Source organism: Fundulus heteroclitus, chromosome 17 (genome assembly GCF_011125445.2).
Source record: "Fundulus heteroclitus isolate FHET01 chromosome 17, MU-UCD_Fhet_4.1, whole genome shotgun sequence".
Lineage (NCBI taxonomy): Eukaryota > Metazoa > Chordata > Actinopteri > Cyprinodontiformes > Fundulidae > Fundulus > Fundulus heteroclitus.
In genome coordinates, this window is record NC_046377.1 from 5,733,166 (window position 1) to 5,754,156 (window position 20,991).

The following is a 20,991-nucleotide window of genomic DNA, read 5'->3' on the forward strand; positions in this document are numbered from 1 at the left end:
AGATTGCCAATTGATTTAGGTCTGGATTTTGGCTGTCCCATTCTAACATATTAATGCACTTTCATTTAAAACAGGTTGGATGTTTAGAGGCACTGTCCTGCCCGGTCCTTTACTGTCTCTATGGGTTTTCCTCCAGTATCCTCTATATTACTGTATTTTTCTGACTATAAGTTGTACTTTCTTTCATAGCTTGGCTGACTTAAAGTCAGATGTGACGTATATCAAACATGCACCATGTTTTTAAACCAACATAAACCAAAGAGCAAACATTAATATATTTAGCTGCAAGAGGATGCTCTAGGCTTGGGAAAAATATATGCTGCACCTGTACCCCTTAATTGTGATTAAGGGGTACAGGTGAGTAATTGAAACATTAACGTAGACATAGACAACACAGACTGAACACAGTGTTGTTTCGTTGTTTCAAGGCAAGGCAAGGCACATTTATTTGTATGGCACATTTCAGTACAGAGACGATGCAAAGTGCTTTACATGATTAAAATATAGGGAAAAAAATCAGAATAAAAGCAAGATGGAATAAAATGTAGAAACAAAACAGAACATTGGAAAATAGAAACTAAAAGCAAACATTAAAAACACTGGGACTTCAAAGTGATGTTTGTAGTAAACAGTAAACAGTTTAAAGGAACTTCAGGCTGTCAGCACTTTTACAATTTTCTGAAAGTTTGTTCCAGATAAGTGGAGCATAGGAACTAAATGCTGCTTCTCCGTGTTTAGTTCTGGTTCTAGGTACGCAGAGTAGGCTGGAGCCAGAAGACCTTAGTGGTCTGGATGGTTGATACACTGATAACAAGTCTGTGATGTATTTAGGTGCTAAGCCATTCAGGGATTTATAGACTAACAGAAGTATTTTAAAGTCTATTCTCTGAGATACAGGGAGCCAGTGTAAGGACTTTAGAACTGGGGTGATGTTTTCTACTTTCTTAGTCTTAGTGAGGACGCTGGCAGCAGCGTTCTGGATCAGCTGCAGCTGTCTGATCCACTTTTTAGGCAGACCTGTGAAAACAGTGTTGCAGTAATCAATTCAACTAAAAATAAACGCATTGGATTAGTTTTTCCAGATCCTGCTGAGACATTAGTCCTTTAATCCTGGAAATGTTCTTCAGTCTGCATTCACGCCGTGAAGCGTTACGTGATGTAGCTTGAAGGGAGAGCCCACACTGTGAAAGGACCCCGTCATTGGGCTGAGGTTTACAACTTCACTGTTATATTATATTCTGAAAAATACAGTAAGCCCCCTCCTTCTCCCAGTAACTCCACAGTTTTCCTGTCCCTGCTGAAGAAAAGCATCCCCACAGCATGATGCTCCTACCACCATGTTTCTCAGTCCAAGAATAATGCACAGGCTTTGTTTATCATGACATGCCGTCTGACAAGCTGAAAATGGCACTTCTGAAGTCTTTCTTTTTCTTTTTCTGTTGTCAGTCCTCCATAGAAGCGAGATTAGTTGAAAAGCCACAATAGGAGTCTTTGTTGCCTCTCTGATTAAACTGAATGTTTGACTCCATGTTTTGGAAGTTTGCATTTGTTTGCATTTTCTCCCTCCTTATGTATCAATGATGAATTGAACAGCGGCCCATTAAAGCTTGGGATATTGATTTGTAACCTAATTTAGCTTTAATTTATTCCTAAATTATCTGCTGTGTTTGTTGGTCCTCATAGTGCTTTTCATTTAAACCTCCTGAGGCCTTCGCAGAACAGTTGTATATATACTGAAATTAAATTACAAATGGATTAACTTTACTTACTTATTTGGGGATTTTTTTCTAGGAGTAGAATAATACATTTTAGCCACACTCTTTAAATAATTTGTGAAAATATTTCAAACCGTGTGTGATTTTTCATTATATGCTTCTACTTGGAAAATGTTAATTTAGGGTTAACAAAGCTCATCAAAAAAAGCTAGTAAACATATTATCTGATGTTTTTACTATCTGAAATGCAGCTTTAACAAATCCGAAAGCCAACAAGTCCGTTTTCAGTTAGTTGTTTTGTGCCTGTGCGAAAGTCATTTGTATGCAGGATCCTTGTTAAAGTCGTCCAGACTGGTGGAAACCCACTTAGACCTTTTGTGTACACATTACAGACGCGACAGCTTTTTTGCATGCGTTTCAGAAATCTGATTGGTTTGGAAACACTGTAAGTGGGCCGGAGTGCCCATAAAGCCTTTGATTGCCTACAGACTGTGGCACCAAACTTGATTTTGTTTCATGATTTCATCCCAAAGCCTTTTGGCCACCAGCTCCCTCAATCGACCCGGCTCTCAGCGGTCACGGTCGAGCCATCTGTCAATTCCAAGCGGTCCCGCCTGAGCTGATGGTGGAGTCAGCTGCACCACTGTTACTTAGCACCCTTGATTCTGCCTTTATTTCTGTGGATGTGTTTGACTTCATCTCCGCAATGTCATATTAGATTTGCTAATTTTGTTAACGGTACCTAGAAAAATGACTCAAGCGATTGATCAGCCGTTGTGTAATGTGTTAGCGAGCATTGCACGTTTCTTGATTGTTTCTCTTTGTTTATGTTGCTGTAATGGATGCATTATATTTGTGCAATAAAATTTTCGCTTAGCCTTGCACTAAAGGTAATTAATAGTGCAGAGCATGTGTTCTGCATAAAATGTGAGCGTCCTTAAATAACCGTTAACCAGTTGGTAGGCTATTCATTCAGGAAATTAATAGACGCTGTGCCTTGTTGCCCCTTGAGAGAGCAAGACACAGCGAAAGGAGCGCTCGAGTGCAGTGGAAGTAAGAGAGAAGAAGAATACAGTGTGTGCTTTTGTATGCGTGTGGCGGCCGCACGTCCCCCCGTGCTGGTGTCTGTTTGTGACCTTGGCTCCGGACTAATTATGTGCAATGCACCAGGGATCCGCATGTTTCCCCCCTAATGCTTTCTAAACAATCTGACCGAGGGCTGGTGCCTGAGCGGCGTAATTAGTTGCCGATCCTTGCTCTGACCTCGTCACCAACCCCTCTCACATCCACTCTGTACTATTGCGTTAAACTGAGAGGAGGGAGAGTGGGGTCGGTACCTCGTTACCTCGCTGAAAAGCCGAGGGTGGCCAGTTAAAGCGTCCTGCAAAGAACGTCGTACCTTTTGAAACACCTCCGTCACGTTCAACCCAAAACTGGAATGTGTTTTGTTAGGGTTTTACGTAACAGACCAAGACATTGCGAAGTATGCACCCCCCTTACACCGATATCCCTAAATAAAATAAGGGAATAGTCCACGTGTATGATATAATCTTCAGTGGTTTGTGTGAAAACATTAGTTATTATTCATCCTGGTGGTTAACTTTTCAGCAGGACAAGGACCCTCAACAAAAGGCCAAAGATACACTGGATTTGTTTAGATTAAAGCATGTTTAATTGTCATTTAAAGTACATACCTGAATCCCATTCAAGATCTGTGGCAGGACCGTATTTCACCGTATTTCATTTAAGGGTATCAGAGTAAAAGAGGGCTTTATATAAACCACCACACGTTTCAGATTATTTGTAAATGTTTGAAAACCCTGTTTCTTCCTCCTGGCACTTAACAGGTCTGCACTACTTTGTGTTCCTCTGACACGCTATATTCCAAGGAAGCACAGTGCAATATGTGGTTGCCCAGTAACAAAACGCGAAAAAGCTCTAAAATTATATGTATTTTTCAAAGCACTGTAAATGTTCTCATTGTTCTTTAAGCTCTCAGTGTGTCCATTGAGTCCAGTCTTAGTAGCACCATTATGTTATGCAGTTGTGTTTTTTTTCCCCCCCGTCAGTGTATTATTGAAAAGCATTTAGTTGCATAACAGCGCAGAACAAAGCTGGTTAAAATGTCTCCACACCAGCCACAGTTTTTGAGTGGCTCGACTTGGTAGCCTTTCGTTTTTCTTCTTTCTTTATTACAGTAAATTATCCATTAGCGCTGGCTTTAGTGTCTCACTGCTAAGCTGCTCTTTTACCTAAAAGGGAGCATTTTGGCTGTCAATTCACTTAAGCAGCCTCTTTAATGAGCTGCCGCTTTAATTGGAAGCATCGAAACCAGCCTTCCTCTAAAGAACATGCTGGACTGAGAGATCCAAGCAGTTCTGTTTTCTATGTTGAGAAATCAGACTAACTGGAAGCCTTATAAGGGAATAAACGCACTGGCTTTCATAGAGACGTCAAATCTTTCTTGATGTGTGATTATTGACGAGTAGATGGTTTGTCTTGGATCTTCCTCATACACACACGGCCCAATGGACAGTGAGAAAGGGTTTCATGGGTAAGTGGCTAAAGATGGACGTTCCTCTGACATGGTGGGACTGTTTTCTGTTAAATGGACAAGCATTTGTGTAAGAGGAGCGCATCAGCACAATAATGGTGCACAGACCATTTGCACATCAAGCAGGGTGGCATTACAGTAAAACATTGCTTTGCAGACTCAGCCCTTGGACCAGAACAGTTCACATTACTCATGCATGAACGGAGTATTGTTTATTATTATCCACTCATGTGACCCATTAAAGGGCTTTTAAGCAAGGCGGGAGCTGTCATAAACCACCTTTGAATACTGCAGTGATAAAGGAAGAAAAAAAACTAGATTTAAATTGAGTTGTCTTTGATCGATGCCTTTGCCCGTTTCAGGCACATCTTTGTTACGTTGACCCTCATGTTGGCCCAGGCTCTCCTCCAGCCAATTAATCTAGGACCCTGGACAGCGCCTCTGGCTAACTTTGCTAATGTAACTTGTCAAAGTGGTTGTACATTAATTGTTTCATTAAAGTTCAATGAAGCTGTCATAAGAGTGTGTTGTTGATTAAAATATTTTTAATAAGAGACATAAATTCTTTATATGGCTTCAAAATAACAGTTCCTCAGGTTTTTCTTTATTTTTTTATTTTAACTTTTTCACATATTACTTTTAGAAGTTCATTTTTTTTTTATTCTTTTAATTTTTTTGTCTTCTTCTTAATGTGCTCTTTTCACACACAGCCAATGAGCTTCTGCCTAAATCTGCCTTGTTCCGACCGGAAAATGAAGTCACAAACCTAAAAAAGTCCATTATTCTTCTAGTTGAACCCCACTGGGTCTGTTTTTTTTAAAGCCAGCAGATGAAAACCTGTCTTTTATGCAAATTCTGCAGAAATGCCCTTTCCAACAGGGGCTCTTAAATGCATTTTTTCAGTCCTGCACCCTAACTTTGAGAAATGTAATCTCGCTCTGGGATCTAAAGTTATTATATTTCAACAGTAATCCTGACAAATGGGTGTGGAACATAAAAATTTCTCCCACTCTTGTCAAAGCCCCAGTGGTTTCCGGAGCTACTCTTTGGTATGATGATATTCCTCGGGAGGTACAAGGAATCTTACCTTTCAGACGGTAATTTGGAAATTGCATACAATTTATGTTCCCTCTCTTAGAATAGCATAGTAGAATAGCATATGTAGAGGTTTCTTTTGAAAGATTTAAAGTGTTTACAAGGCAGTTACAAATGCTATTTCTAGTAATTGTTTTTAGCAACTTTCTTAGCTAATAAGATTGAGAATTGCTCCACATCCATCCACTGTAGCTACTCGTGCTATAGCAGAATTGTGTTTCTTTATCCATCCATATAAGTTTAAAATGAAAATTGTTGCTGATAATACATGTAATACATGTAGAAGTTCAATCTGGAAGAAAATTCTTGTTTTAATTACATTTTAGTAAAAATGTATTGTCTGTCAAACATTCAGTATTTCTCCTTCAGTATTCAGTGGAAAAATAGCTTTTGGCATTATATGTCAATCAAACCTTAATAAAAATCAAAACCAGCTTTTCTGATATTTTTCACAATTCATCTTTGTTGATGAGTCCAAAGTTTTGAGGTTGAAATGCCTCCTTGCCATCACCCTGATCCTTAGCTTCCTCTGCAGATTCTCTATCAGATTCAAGCCATGACTCTGGCTGGGCGACTGACACGTCACTATTACCTTGTCAGAAAAAGAATGTTAGTAAAATGAAGAGATTACTTTAAACTTTAGTTTGCCAGGGGTATAAACAATTTTTGTAGCACAGTGGGTATGCTGTGAAATTAAAATTATATCTTTATGCTGTGGTGAATATCTGCATAAAAACCCATGGAAGCAGTGGAAAGTGCTACCTCCCATTGGCCCTCTGGTGAAGCTGGTTACCATGGAGACTTTAGATGCATACAAGTAGACCTATATTGTTGACCAAGAGATCATATTCTCAGACAACTCCCCCAGCTGATCCCTTCTTCATATTTTTTCTTCTCCTAAATATGAAGACAGACATTACTTAATCAGTCTCCTCCAGACAAGAGACAATTGAAATTTATTCAGTTTTCATAGATATTAAATAATACATTATATATATGGCTTCCATTGGCAGATCTGTGTTCTGTTCAGTTGAAATGACTTGCCTAGATAATATATTTTTTAATATACAATGGCTGTTTTAGATTATTTATCTCAAAAACCTGCATAGATTCAAATAAGAGATCAACATGCATGTTTTTTCTTCCCTTTGATATATGGCATTTGTAATTAAAGTCCATGCACAATAGGACCATGACCTGCCATATTTGGCATACTTAGATCAAATTGACTGTCTACAGTCAAACCACACACATTTAATACCTGCGAAATAATAATCATGGTGACATTATAGCATTGTGTCAAGAAGAAAACGTCTTCTCCTTCCTCTTGGAACAGCAAGCCACTCGGAATATGCCCACTCACTGTCGAGGCAACCATCTGTTCCCAGGGTGGCAGCTAGAGATGGGGTTTCCCTGGAGTGCGGACAGGGGTCTGAGGGACAACATCTAGCAGACGGTAGCCAGACCAAACCAGACGCCATGTCTTGTTCTTGTTTTCCCAAGGGTCCCCCAACACCACCAGGGTCTGTCACTCATCCACCCCTCCCAAACACTAACCTACACACACAGACAAACGGACCGATCAGCCATCTGGTGTGTATGTTTGTCTCATGCTGTTTGTATATGTTGGCGTTCTTTATTTTTGTACGTTGACTGAGGAACAAATATTTGACTGAACTCCTCACACTTCCCTCTATTACAAGTTCACAGATTTACCTTCTTATCCCCCTTCATCTTTCACAATCTACAACATGTTTGCTTAGCCGGCTAAACTAGAGGTCGTTGGAGATGGAAGCAGCAACAGCTGCTCGAAGGATGTGATGAGAATAAAGTGGGGCTAAAATAAATCAGTTAGATTCTCCTCTCTTATGTTTAAAACGTCCTGCTCAGGCTTTTCCCACTTTAATAATGCAGAGGTTGTAGACGACAGGTCATGCATTTAAATTTATTTAAGCTACCAAGTAACTGTCTACTTTCAGCAGGGGCGCAATTTCTTAAATGTCCAGTAAATGAGAAGCACAGTATGCATAATTAGAGAGGCCTAGTTTATCCCGGTAGCCTGAGTAAATTTTCTTGGACATGCACATACTTTAGGTGTTGCATTAGGGTGCCTCGGCTAGTCTTAAATCAGTACTACTTTCAGGTAATTGAAAAAACACATCAATATTTTAGACTAAGAAAAACTCAATAACAGAAGATGCACCTCTGTATTTACAGTAATCAGTCTTTGTTAAACTGAGAGTGTTCTTTGGAAACTGAAATATCTCCAGTGCTCTTATGCTTCCTTCTGCGAGTCTCCTGGACAGTCAAAATCTTATCTAGTGTGTGACCAGCATGGAAATCAAATCGAGTATTTATTTTGAATTTAATTTTAAAACTGGACCTTTAAACTAGTGACCGTTTATGATGTCCTGAAGTTTAAATGGCATTTAACAGAGAAATGGCTCCACAGCATCACAAATCCTGCACCATACATAAGATGAATTTTCTGACATTCCTCCTTATTTCTACACCCAACCCACCTAGAGAGTTTGTTGTACAAAAGGTTCATCTTAGTTTTGTCTGTATAAAGCAAAGTCCACAACACTTGTGGTAGTTCAAATTATTTGTAAAACATTAGCATTTTTTACCTCAGTGAAGGTATTGCCTAGTCTAGAGTAGCTATTTCCTGACTTTACGTGATATGTTCTCTGGTCTTTCACCTTTTGTGGAGGGATTTAAGAATCTCTGTCAGGGGAAACGTCAGGTCATGGTTCATTAAGAAGCTTGAAGACTATCTAATCGATTCATAAAATGAAGAATATTTTAAAGAGGAATGTATTGTAGATTAATCAGTTTGACTGGTGCTGGATCTCCCTGCAGGTGTAATGAACTAATTCTTTGTCTATAAATCCGACCCGCTCATCTTATCACTCTCTGCTTTCTTGTCTTGCTCTGCAACACCTACAGTAGTAGTGAATGACAGATGATTGCCCTGTCCTTCAGTCCATTGTGTCCATTATTGTCTAGTCTTTATCGTGACCTGTCATCTCTTTCTTTTTTCCTTCTTCCCTTGACTTCTCACATTTTTCCTCCCCTCTCAAACACGTATACCTCCCCGCTCCGGCTCTGTTGTGTTGGTTCTGTCCAACTTGCTGATAGACATCCGTTGCCACAAAAGGAAGCAATCTCAGTCCAACGTGAAGCCATTGTTGGCCCTAATAGAATGGACTTGGAGGTGAAGAGCAGCTATTGATTCAGCTGACTGGGAGAGACGAGAGGAAGAGAAAAGGGAACGAACAAAAGAGGAGAGAACCGGGAGGCTGTTGACACCTTGTTCGGGAAAAGACGCAGACGTTCCTGTTTATGTGACGCGTGTCCACAGAGCAGTGCCATGCTTTTTTTTGTGAATTGACGGACAGATGGCGGGAGAACAGGAAAAATGTATGAATAATAAACAAGTTGGTGTCGATTTCCTTGTGTTGCCTCAGCTGATCAAAGATCGGACTTGTTGGGGTTGACAAGGAGAGGAAGTGAGAACAAGAAGAATAGGAGTAAAATTGGAGGCAAATGGAAAACATGACAAAAAGCACAAAGTAAAGACGAGTAACAGGCGGGTTGGTATGACAGAAAATCTTGAGGAAACCTGAAGAAAAAGAGATTACAAAGAAACGGTGAGAGGCAATAGCATGACAAGGAAAAAAAATCTCATTACAGCAGAAAAACCTTCACCAAATATTAGAGACAATAGTAAACTATAGTAAAGTGGTTAGGTTTTGGTCTAAATGTCAGGATTAGGCCATACAAAGGGTTGAAAAAATTAATGGAAATCGATCTAAGTTGAGGCACTCTCAGAAGTTAAGTGTCAATTAAGAAATCCTCAACACAGTGGAATAGTGACGGTGCCTTTTCCATTGTTGTGTCATGAACATTTTCACTGACAAGGATTTCGGAGATGGAAAATGTCTGGTTTACTACCCACAATCCCTTTGGTCAAGGCTGCCATCATTAATCTGGCTGATTAACCCGTAGTTAAGCGCTTATTCCAAAGAGAATGGAGTTAAATGTCTGGATCTTGCAGTCATTTGAGTCATTAAAGGTGGTGTAATTCCTTGCATCTCCAGATCTCTTAGTTGTTGAAAAATGATCCTTGTAGACTGAAGATGACTGTAAAAAGCAGATTCATTCATCTGTCGGCCTTTGGCAGGGATGTTTCTAGCAGGGTTGTGAATGTTGTTCTGAAAAAAGGAGCGGACTTAAGAATGGTCTCTATTGACAAATCTCTCCAAATGGACGAAAGGTTTACATTTTAATGGTTTATGGAGTTTGTTTAGGATATGAAAGACATAGTTTTCAGTAGGAAATGCTCATGTTGTGCCTTACTCACTTGTTTAGAGATAGCTCAACGTCAAACGCCCTCCCATTCTGCCTCTGTGCCCTCCAGAATTACGTTGAAGCACGAATGAGGCATATCAGGCCCGGTTTAAGTGGCGATGTGAGAAAAGGCCTGCAGGAAGAGGAAGCTGGTGAGAGGGAGAGAAAGGCAGTTGATTAAAGGCAGCAGCTTCAATAATGCAAATGTAATTACTTGCACTGGCCCTCTCACTTGCTTAGCTCCTAACTGCATTACTGAGGAGTGGTAGGAAAAGGAGAAAGCCAAGTATGCTCTGGGGCAGAATATGGAGGTGGCGTACAAATGTAAATGAACAAGAAACAAAGTGAAGTTAAAAGGTATTTCAGAGTGTGGAAAGAGAGGAATTGTGAAACCTAATGACTTCAGGGTGGGATTATGGAGGGATCAAGAAATCAAACTAATGGATAAATGCTGCGTGAGGCAAAGGTTTTGTGAAAATTGTAAGAGAAAAATTGCCCATTATAGGAGTTTCAGGTTAATTGTAAACAGGAGTGCTGAAGTTGCATGTTGTCATGGCTACTCACGCTCTCAGGGTTCAAGACGGATGGAATAGATTTGAAGAAGTGAAAACCTGCGCTGGTGGGGGAGTACTTTCAGCCCACATTACGCATGGAAGAAGAGATCTAAAAAAGAAACCCGATGAGAGACGCGGACTTGTTGTGATCAGAGATGTTTAGAAGATAAATGCTTTCTTTTAATCCACTTACTTCCTCTGAATGTGGTAATGTGTATGAGTTTCCCACAGAATGATGTTCAGTGAAAATAATAGTTTTAAAAAAAAATTCAACAAAAGCACTTAAACCAGCGTCTAGTTTCTTTTTAGTAAGATAAAGGAATCTACAATTATTCGTTGTGCAGCTCAAGTTATACAATTATTACAGTTGCAGTTATGGTACTCTATCAATTTTAGCTTTTTTTGGTCTTGATGCCTAGATTTGAGCAAACATATACAGTAAGAAAAACAATCCCTAAATTTAGTATTTAGCAGTACTAAATTAAGAGTCACTATATTAACACTTTTTGTGGCTCTGCTCCTAATAGAGAGGCACTAGTTTTATAGGCTTATATATAGCTGCTTAATTATTTGGGCTATCTGCTTCTGTAGCCGGTCTGAAGTTGCGTGCTTAACAGTCATGTTGCACATAACTTGCAATCTGTGGTTTTAGAATAGTGAAGGCTTAATTAGAGCGTAGGGTCAATATCTTTTGGTTTGTTGACAAAAACTCTATAAAAAAAAATAGAAAACATGATATCTTTCCGTGTGTGTGTTATGTGTGAAAATTCTGTGTGACTTAATGACTTGATAAATGTCCAGGGCTTTGCCACTTAAAGGGGGTATATATGATGCTCTTTAGTACCTTCCTTTTCACTTTTAAATCATTTAGTTGTGGTCTACATGAAGTGGAACTGGAGTGCTTTGGTCTGAATTTCTAGAAAGTCCAAGTACACAATAAAAGGTATTTAAGGGCTAAAAAGAGATATATTGCATCATATGCCCCCTTAACGTTGTTCAAACAGCTGCATTTTTCCTCTTTGCGGCATTAGAAAGGTGCACTATGATTTCTTCTGCCAGCTGACCAGTAGTATGCATCAGGGTGGGAGTCTGGTCGCTCCAACATTTTTTGTGGCATCTCATTGAGAGGACTTTACTATAGAAACTATACGATGGTTCTACCTCAGTGCTTTTGTATAGATTGTGACGTGTTTAAATGTTCTCCGTGGTGCAGAGGGTGGAGTTCCAGATTGTTCAGAGAGGCTATTGTTGGTCCTACTCCATTACTGCAATAATTGGTCTCATAGGAGGGGTGTTGGTAAGTAGGCGTAAAGTTGAGCATCTTCGGACGAGGTCGTTAGCTGTATAGCCAGCGCTCTGCCTCCTATGTAAGACATGCTGCAGTATCTGCTAAGATCTTGTTGGCCGGAGTAACAGCTGCAGCTGCTATTTTTTTTGTTGTAAATGATTTTTGCTGCAACTCTCCTTCTCCTCTTCCTCATCTTCTCTCCCCCTCTCTCCCATCTGCGGGGTCGTTTGCCTCATCAGCTGTTCTCCAGCCACGCCAAAATGACCCCTCAAGGAAACGTAATCCTCGTCGTGTGCGTGTGTTCGAGCGCCGGCACGCGCACTTTAAATGCCTACGCTCTGATCCCACACGGATCGTATTCTGCAAGCTCAACTGTCTGCCTCTGCGGACTCCTGTGATTATGATCAGGTCTATTATCCCCCCTTTTTTTTTAAGATTGAAAAGTCTCAAAATAGAGTTCAGACATTTAGGAATTTGTATATTTTAACTGCCCTTTTTTGTGATGAGCCACAAAATTTAAACCACCGTCATAAATTGTGCAAGTTGTGTTTGGACATAAGTAGCTTCTTTGGGTTGACTGCTTGATGAGATCTAAGTGGGAATGAGAATCCTCGCTATTTAAGCAGAAACACAATTTCTCCTGTGTTCTCAGACCTTCATAATCATCCCCCCCCTTTTTTTCTTCTTCTTCCAAAGGCCAGATTGATGTTTGTTTTGCCGTGCCACTTTCAGGGAGCTCTTTATTTACAGTTTTCGAAGATGCCTCGGACTTCACGCGAGCTGTGAAATTGCCTCCTAAAACACACTTGACATGTGTAATAGCTTCTGAACTTTGGCGAGAATGTATTGTTAAAGTGAAAATGTGAAATTTTCAGTCGTTCCGGCGGGCGCCGCTAAGCACCGACCCTCAGGCCAAGTGGCTGCAGAACATCACCCCGAAACAAACGATGTTGGCTTTCTCCAAACTGCGTCTCTTTTACAGCACGTTGGACATATTTCAAGCAAATGGGGGTCATACTAAAATAAAGACTGTCAATATTTTTCATTTTATCTGCTTAGCCCAGGCTCAGACATGATCATGTTTCCCTGGTTCCTTGTAGTAGTTGGTATTGAGGATGGCTGCCTCTTCATGGCCACTCAGAAAGTTTGCAGCAGGTTTTAACGCCCGGAAAGAAACAAAACTTGGCCATCTGAAGTCGTTTCACTGTTCTAGACAAAGCCCGAGTCCACGTTGACTCAGTCTGATTTCTGCCCTCTCCTCAGGACAACTATACATTTGCTCAGCCAGGCATTCAGAGGAAAGTCAAGGCCCTGGAGGAGCTGGTCAGCAGGATTGATGGTGAGTCATCCGCCTTGCTTCCTTTCATCCATCCCTCCACCCATCCATAAAGTTCTTTTAGATAACAATGCTTCCATTTTCACTTGATTTCCACTTACCGCTTTATGGCTCTTCTGATGCTTTTTGTTTCCCTTGAACCTAAAACACCCACCCCTGTCTTTATGTTTTCACATGTCACATACAGAAAGTGTATGCTCTCGTAATCATGTTTTAAGATTAGCAGAAATGAATCTCCTGTGGTAGGAGTCCACCAGTGTGTGTTTGAATGTTGTTCTTCACAGAGGTGCTCCAAGCCTTTCAGACTTCCTGAACAGGCTGTCTTCAGGAAATTAGGCTCTGGGTAGGAAATGTCGAGACCTGCTTCTTTTTTTTTGTGGGGTATTTGGAGTTTCATCCTAATGTTATATTCTTGCATCTACCTCTACGAAAACAAAAACACCCTTTCCTGTCAGAATACTGACAACCCCAGACCAAGATGCTTTCCACCACCATGTTTCACTGTTGATTTGGTGTTCCTTTGATGGTGCTCACGTGTTGTTTCTGTGCCCAAAAATAACAATTTAGTTCTGTTTAGTTTCATAAGGCCACAACTAATTTTCCTGCAAGATTTGTAAAGAGTTGAAAAGAGTTTAGCCTGGCCTGGGTGTGTCCTTCGGAAGCCAACTCCTTGCAACCCTCCCCGTCTTGACCAATCCGTTTCTTCAAGGCCTCTTTAGATGTTTTCTAACCTGTCTTCAAATCAAGGCTAGAATAAACAACTGTCCGGAACAAAAACAGTGAAATATAATAATTTCAGAGTAATCCGACTCACTGTAAACAATGTTTGTTGTGAAGCCAACCAGGCTGATTGTTGAAACTGAAAAAAATGGGGCCTTAATAATAATAATAATAATAATAATAAGGTTTAAGTTCATATCACCTTCTTTTTCATATGCAATTTAAGTGTGCCACATTTGAGTTGTTTACTTTTGAAGGATTTGTTGTTGTCCCCTTTTTTTATCAAGCATATATTGCAGGTGCGTGCTTTATCACTCTCTCCATTGCGCATGTAAACCAGTGACATTTTTTGTTTGTTTGTTACGCTTCAACTTTAGATGGCTTGAAGCCGTCTTAAATGACACGACTCTTAATATCGCATCCAACTAATCTGCATTCCACCCGGCTGTCTGGAAAAGTGTGCATGCTCGTGAATATAAGTGCCAAGATGAGGCCGGCTGGGGGCTTTGAAGATAATATATGCAGGAATCATCCACAGTTTAATGACATTTCCCACACATGGTTAAAATTATGTGTTAATTACCAAAGCTGCCCTTTTCTCTGTCTTATCGTTTTTTGATTTTTTTTTTTATTCCCGGAGTTAAGGAAAAAAAATAGAGGCTTCCCTTTCTAACTTCTTCACCTTACGCTCACGAGGCATATGCAGCCGTACATGCTGCATTGTGCCAAACACGGCCTTATCACAGCGAGCCTCTGTCGAGTGGACGTGTCCGCGGCAAACCGTGATGCTGTCCCGCTCTCCTGTCACCCGCTCTGTCAGCCAGAGGGCGAGGAAGAGTCAGCCGCTGCATTTCAATGGACGCAGGAGAAGGCGCGCCTGTGCAGGAGTGTGAATGTCAGGAAAAGTCGGCGGGCGCCATCCCGCTTTTCGCAAAAGCAGATTTTTCAGACACGGCCCCCGCAGGATGTCCAGATTTGATGCGATAGACCTACACCGAAGGAGTGCGTGACTATTGGATGTGCGGCCCCCAAATCTGACCTGTACAGAAGAGCAGGAAGAAGGTTCCCATCTGCAGTTTGCCATAAGCCACGTACTACAGAGCACACGAGATGCTCTGGTCAAAATTTCTGGCACACATGCAAAATGCTTCGTGTGTTGCAAAAACGAACTTTGAATGCACAATCCCTGCTGACAACCGTGCTGTGAAATCTCTCCTCAGATTTGACTAGGAAGCCGGTCAGAGTTAATGTGAAGATGAATGGAGATAAATGCAGGTCAACACATCAACAGATGGGAAGGAATAGGTTTCAATCCGAGCATATTCATGTGTTAGAAACGCTGACAGGGCCATTCTGTCTCCGAATGTAAAAGCTGGCCTAAAAAGACCTGTTAGCTGTAAATTTACTGACATGTGGTTCTGTAAAGTAATCACTCTGAGGGGCTGAATGTAAAAGCGTGTCACATTCCTTAGATTTTTAGTTTGGGGGGGGGGGGGTCTTTCTTCCACTACACATTTATGCACTGCTTTGTGTTGGTCTATTTCCTAAAATCCATTAAAGTTTGTGGTCGGTTTGTGGTCAAAACGTGGCCATGTTTACTTTCCCCAATGCGCCGCAGACTATTAATACAGAGCCAGTGTTATGATTTAGTTGATAGTCGTCCTTCCATCCTTGCAGAGATCAACATAAAAAATGACGACACTTTTACTGTATCTCCTCCATAAGTGCCGTGTCATCATAGCTGGGGCAGAGACATTTTATACCCCGCTAGCTTGACATTACCAGCTCTAATGAGATCACAGATACCTCTTATCTTGTGTTACAGGATTGTTTTTCGCCCCGCTGTCGACATAGCATCTGTTCTGGGAACAATAGCCTCTCATCTGCTCCAAAATTACCTATCAGCACTTATCAGATGCAGGGTTATCCAGACTGTTGTTGGTTTTCGATAAAAGGTGGGGTTCTGTCTTCTCACAGCGGGAGGATGATTTGCCGGAACCCTGCGTTTCTTGCTGCTTTTACAAATCCCATAAGGCATTTTTCTTTATATTTATTCTGTATTTTTTTTCCCCCTGCAGTTCTGAGAATTAAATTCATCCCATTTGAAGACGTTTTTCTTTTCCTTCAGTCTTGCTGATCCCCGAGTAACAAATTGATTTGTCTAAGAGATAGGGCTTCTAACCTGCTGCAGCTGCTGATATTGATTAGATAAAGCGGTGAGACGTTTTTTTTAAGTCAATTCAAAAGCAGATTTAGATGACAGAAATGAAGAACTGCAGGTGCAGATTGCCGTTGCTTTAATGTGAGTAGATCTTGTTGAAATGAAACAAGGCCACTCCTAATGCTCATCATACCTCTTCTTTAGTCTGCTGCGGCTTCACAGACATGAAGGCGTATCTAAATTTCTGCCTCGTCTTTGGAGAGCATGCTGTCTGGAAATCACAGACCCACAGAAAAACAAAGGAGAAACAGTTTGTACAGAGTTGGTATATTTCATGTTTGCCTTTAAGACCTCTATGGATTTGGTGCAGGTCATTAAAAATGTCCAGAATGATTCCTGGCAAACTGGCAGGATTGGCCAGTATGAAATTCTCCCAGTATGTCCTTGAGTAAAATAATCCAGGTTGTTAAAGTATAAAGTTTCCTTTTAAAAATCTCAATCTAACTTATTTTATTTAAAAGGTTTTTAATCAGTGTTACTGTCGTAAGTTTACATTAGTTTTGATTTCCGTCTCTTTTTCCGTCTTTTTGGAATGACAGGAAAAGGCATGGCATGCTGCTTTCAGCCAGCTGACCAGCAGTGCGTATCGGCAGGTGGGGAAACAGGCTGTGACGCACTTTATCTATGTCCACCTCACCATAAAAGAATAGCTCACAATGACATTTAAGAGTGTAAATGGTGTGACAGAAAATGTTGGCGGTAACTGCCTGATATACATGAATACTGGAGAATAGCCAACGCCTAATAGCAAATCTGAACCTAAAGCACTTCTTCTCTTTGATTCCAGAATAATATAATGTAACACTGCCCCATTACTTCAGATTATGGATGTTTCTTTTTTTCCTTCCCTTTGATTCTTAGACTTGGTGGCTTCTGAATTTCTTGTCTTTGAAATTTCTCTGTCTCTCCATACCCGTCCTTCAGACTTACCCCTCTGTGTAATTATCTACTCGTGCTAATATCTCTATCTCCCATTAGCCTTGCTTGACGCCAGCAAATGCACCGCCTCAAAAGACAACAACCACTTTGTCGGCATGTAACGTTTCTCTGATCTCTTTATCTCTCTTTTATCTCTGTCTGTGTATTTGATGCATGCTAGTGCATTAGTACAAGTTCATCTACATGCAAATTGCCCCAAGGTGAATCTAGCTATGCTAATGAAAGCGTGCTTGTGCAGCAGACGCGCTGATCCTGGATCTATTGTGAGATTGTAATTATTGTAACACAAATAATGCTTTGTGGATGTATATGGGTTTAAAATGATAGTTAACCTTTCCGTAGCATTATTGGCTTGTAGTATTGACCGTGTAGGAAATGTACCTGACTCTTAACATGCGTATAATTCTATTTGTAGCTTCCGTAGTAGGTTTTCTTTTGAAATCAGGCTTATACTTTCAAAGTTTCACACAGAGGTTCGCTTCAGTGCCTCGTAAGCTGACCTGAGGTCAGTTACGCAATTTTTTTTTTCCTTTGGCTACCCACACAGTCCTCCGCAGGCTTCAGAGATCACCTTTTGCTCAATGCACTGAGTTGTACGTGTTTTCTAATGTATTTCAAGAGATTTAAAGACATCTTAACTGCAGTCTTCTCAATCTGAAGCTTTTTCCGAGTTCACATGTTTGGTTTGGTTTCAGCTGAATAATAAGATAAAGCTTTTTATGTCAACATTTTTCAGCATCCTTCCCACTAAAAAGGTGTAAAGAAGTTTACACTTATGACACATATAATGGAAAATGAAGGAGCCACCTTCAGTATTCACATAACTGCTTTATTGTCAGACCGAAACAAAGACAGAGGCATTGTAATGAAGATTGCTTTTGCTCTCCTGTTTTTCTAAGGGTTACAAAGTGCCACCATGAAAACAAAAGCGCAGTGTAAAAGTAGGTTTACTGTGTTCTGCATCCTGAAAGCTTTGGTTAACAGCCACGGATATTTATGCTGTAAAGACTCAAACCTGATTTAGGGAGAAAATCAAAGGGACTTTGGAATCCAAACTTGTTTTTTTTTTGTGTATATTTACTGGCAAGAGAAATCTAAATGCAACCACTTCCAAACCATCAAAACTAGAAAAAAGGGGGGAGGTGAGGCCTCTTCTCTCGACGAGAAAATATATGTGAAATGTATATCTTTTAATAATCAATGGAAAGGCCTTATACAGTGTTACATCTAACTTTTGCTATCGCTAATAAGGTATTTGCATATTATTTGTGATTATTCATGTTTTACCATGAGCTCCAGGTTTATGAGGTTTGTCGCGGTACCGTGGTTGGCGGAATGACAGATATTACCAGCAACGTAAGAAGAATCAAGTTTAATCATATGCCCAGATACAGATAATTTAAAAATGTGGTAGACAAAACAGACAATTCTTTTCTTTAGATAAAAAAACTAAATGTTATTTTTACAGAAACACTTTTGGCAGGGTTACCAACACACCTTAATATTTTGCACTGAAAATGTAAACCAATTTTTGGAACCACCTATATTATATATCATGAAACTGTGGACTGCTTGATATCTTTGCATTTTTAAATGTATATCTAACAGCTGTTTTCTGTTCATTTACTTTGTATTGTAAGTAGGCTGACAGGAAGTCAGTTGTTTTTTTTTTGTTTCGCAGTTTTCCTTCAACTTTGTCAAAGTGATCAAATTCCTTTGTAAAAATTTGAAGTAAAATTGACAGTCTTGTTTGCTACAACATTTAACTAAACATGACAGTTAAACGGTGTTTTATTGTTTTTCAGTATACTTGTATTTTTTGTGATTTTAAAGTAATTTTCAGTAAATTTTACTGACATGTTTACAGTGTATAATTTGGCCTCCTAAAACAGGTAACATCTTATCAGCATCAGATTGGGTTAAATTCTAATCTATTATTTTGAATGTCGATTGAGGTGTTTGCGTTTGCAAACGAAGCTAAAGGCGCCTGCTGTCTCCGTTACCAGTTGCTGTCGGGACTAGCTTACAACTGCTTAACAAAGAGGGAAGTGTCACCTGGTGTATGGATTCAGTGGGGCAAAAAAAAAAAAAAGAAACCCGACTGATGAAGGTTACAGTGAGATAAAGAAGGAAAAGTGTGAACATATCTGGAGTGGAAGCATGAAGAAGATGAAAAGTCTTACTGTAATTACATGTTTAACCGAAGAAGGTGTCAAATCAGGCAGAATTGGCTTCTTCAGCAGAAACCTGAGCGCCGCTCACAGCAGAATCTCTGACCTCCTGCTGCCCAACTAGCCGCAGAGGAGGAGGAGGAGAATCAGCACAACGGCCTCTGTTCAAAACTTTACCCGGCATTGGGCTGGAGGACAAGACTCATCAGTCAATCATAGCCTACGAGACATGTCATTCCTAAACTCCCCCCAGCCCCGATAGCAACCCCACTCAGCATGCTCAGCACTGCGCCAACCCGACAGCAGCCCATGAGTAATAAGGTTCAACTTTCACAACTTTTTTCCTCTTCAACTTTTCCTTTTATTTAATAATGTCCAATATCGCTCCCCTTCTTTTTTCTTGCGGCATAACAAATAACCCGACCCTACATCACCGCCACCGCCACGCCCCTTCCTCGTCGGTGTTTGCCGAAGTCGCTAATATTAGGAAGAGCAAGTTCATTAGTGTAATTTAACATTGTCTAAAGTAGTTCCGCTCCCTTCCCCTCTGCTTGGCAGCTAGCTCAGATCTGTCACCGTGATGCATGCGCCGTTAATGAGCTTTCCTTGTTTATGCTTTTGCAGCAGCATGTGATAATTAAACTGCAGAGAGGAGTGTGAAATAATAGCTTTGTGTTTACCCTGCGCCCCGGCTCACGCGCCCGCGTGTGCGTTGTCGTCGAGAGCGGATAGGTGTCGCTCAGGTGTGTGTTAGATGTTAATAATGCATGTGGCCCCGGTTAGGAATGTCTGCGTGGTGTTTTACCAATAAATGGGTTATTAAAGCGGTGTGTGTGTTGTCAGTCGGCTCCGATTAAGAGCAGCGAGTGTGAGAGGAGAGGATGCGATAGTTCCTCCCTAACTGGCTTTTCTTATAGATTCCCTGACAGCTCCATAATTACAGCTCTATTATGAGTTGTGTGTGTGTGTGTGAGAGTGAGGGAGAATGAGTGTCATGGGCTTGATAACTATGAAATGAGGAGTCGCAGAATACCAAGTGGTATTTTTAATCTTTTGTTATGTAAAGACGCGTAAAACAAACATTTATCAAGAACAGAGAGAGGGGGAACAAAGGCAGTCATTCTCGGTGTCACAGCGTCGTACGCGGGCGGCTTTCGGCTGACATATTTGCCTCGAATCCATTCTTCTCCGCGGTTGTTCTGCCGGCACGCCGTGAAACCGACGCTGAAGTTTGAACCCCTCGCCGAGGCCACGTCGAGACGGCCCGACGCAACATGTGGCCTTTTCTCTGGGTGGTGGCGGAGCAGACAGAGAGAAAGCCAGTTTATAATATGGGGAAAAGGAGACGTACATGGAGGTTTAATAAAGAAGTATTAGATCTTGTTGTTTATGTTGGCCTGTCAGTTTCTCGTTGCAGAGACTTTTCTTCTGCTGAAAATTTCCAATTATTTTAGCAACCCTAAAAAAATTGTTACAAAGCTCTGTTTACATGTGCTAAGGTCTTTGTGTAATTTCATGTTACAGTAAATTCATGATATATTTAAACTTCCACTTTTATTGTATTATAATTTGAATGGAATAGGACTATATATAACTGGATCTGAATATGATAGGATGGCCTTAGGTTGATTTGTGTACTATGTAATTTGATATGAAATGCAGCTTTTTGCCTTGTAAAGTGCATTAAGATAACCTTTTGGGGAATTTGGTACTTGATGCAATGCCTAGCAAATAGATATAATTCCTTCAGATTTTTTTCAGTGTATGTTATTGGGGTTTTACATGATGTATTATCACAAAGCAACACATACTTGGCCATTGAAAGCAAAATATTCATGGTTTTTATGTTTTACAGCCAAACGTTTGAAAAGTGTATCTTACATTTGTATTGTACCCATTTTTACACTGATAACTCTGAAAATAATTCAGAGGCCACCTTGTGTCTTGTTCCTACCCTTCTGTAATCTGACTTTGGTTGGAAAACATTACTGAACAACCAACATCAATAAGACCAGTGAACACAGCCGGCAGGATAAAGTTGTAGA

General features: G+C 40.5%; 1 protein-coding gene across 1 annotated transcript in view; it reads left to right on the plus strand.

The window, feature by feature from the left end:
* The window catches only part of tbc1d22a (TBC1 domain family, member 22a), a gene marked incomplete in the record, with an annotated part of 156,978 nt that overhangs the window by 81,255 nt on the left and 54,732 nt on the right, over positions 1-20,991 (plus strand). The window contains 1 exon segment of the mRNA XM_036148865.1: positions 12,823-12,898. Within this exon segment, the coding sequence (XP_036004758.1) occupies positions 12,823-12,898 (76 nt within the window).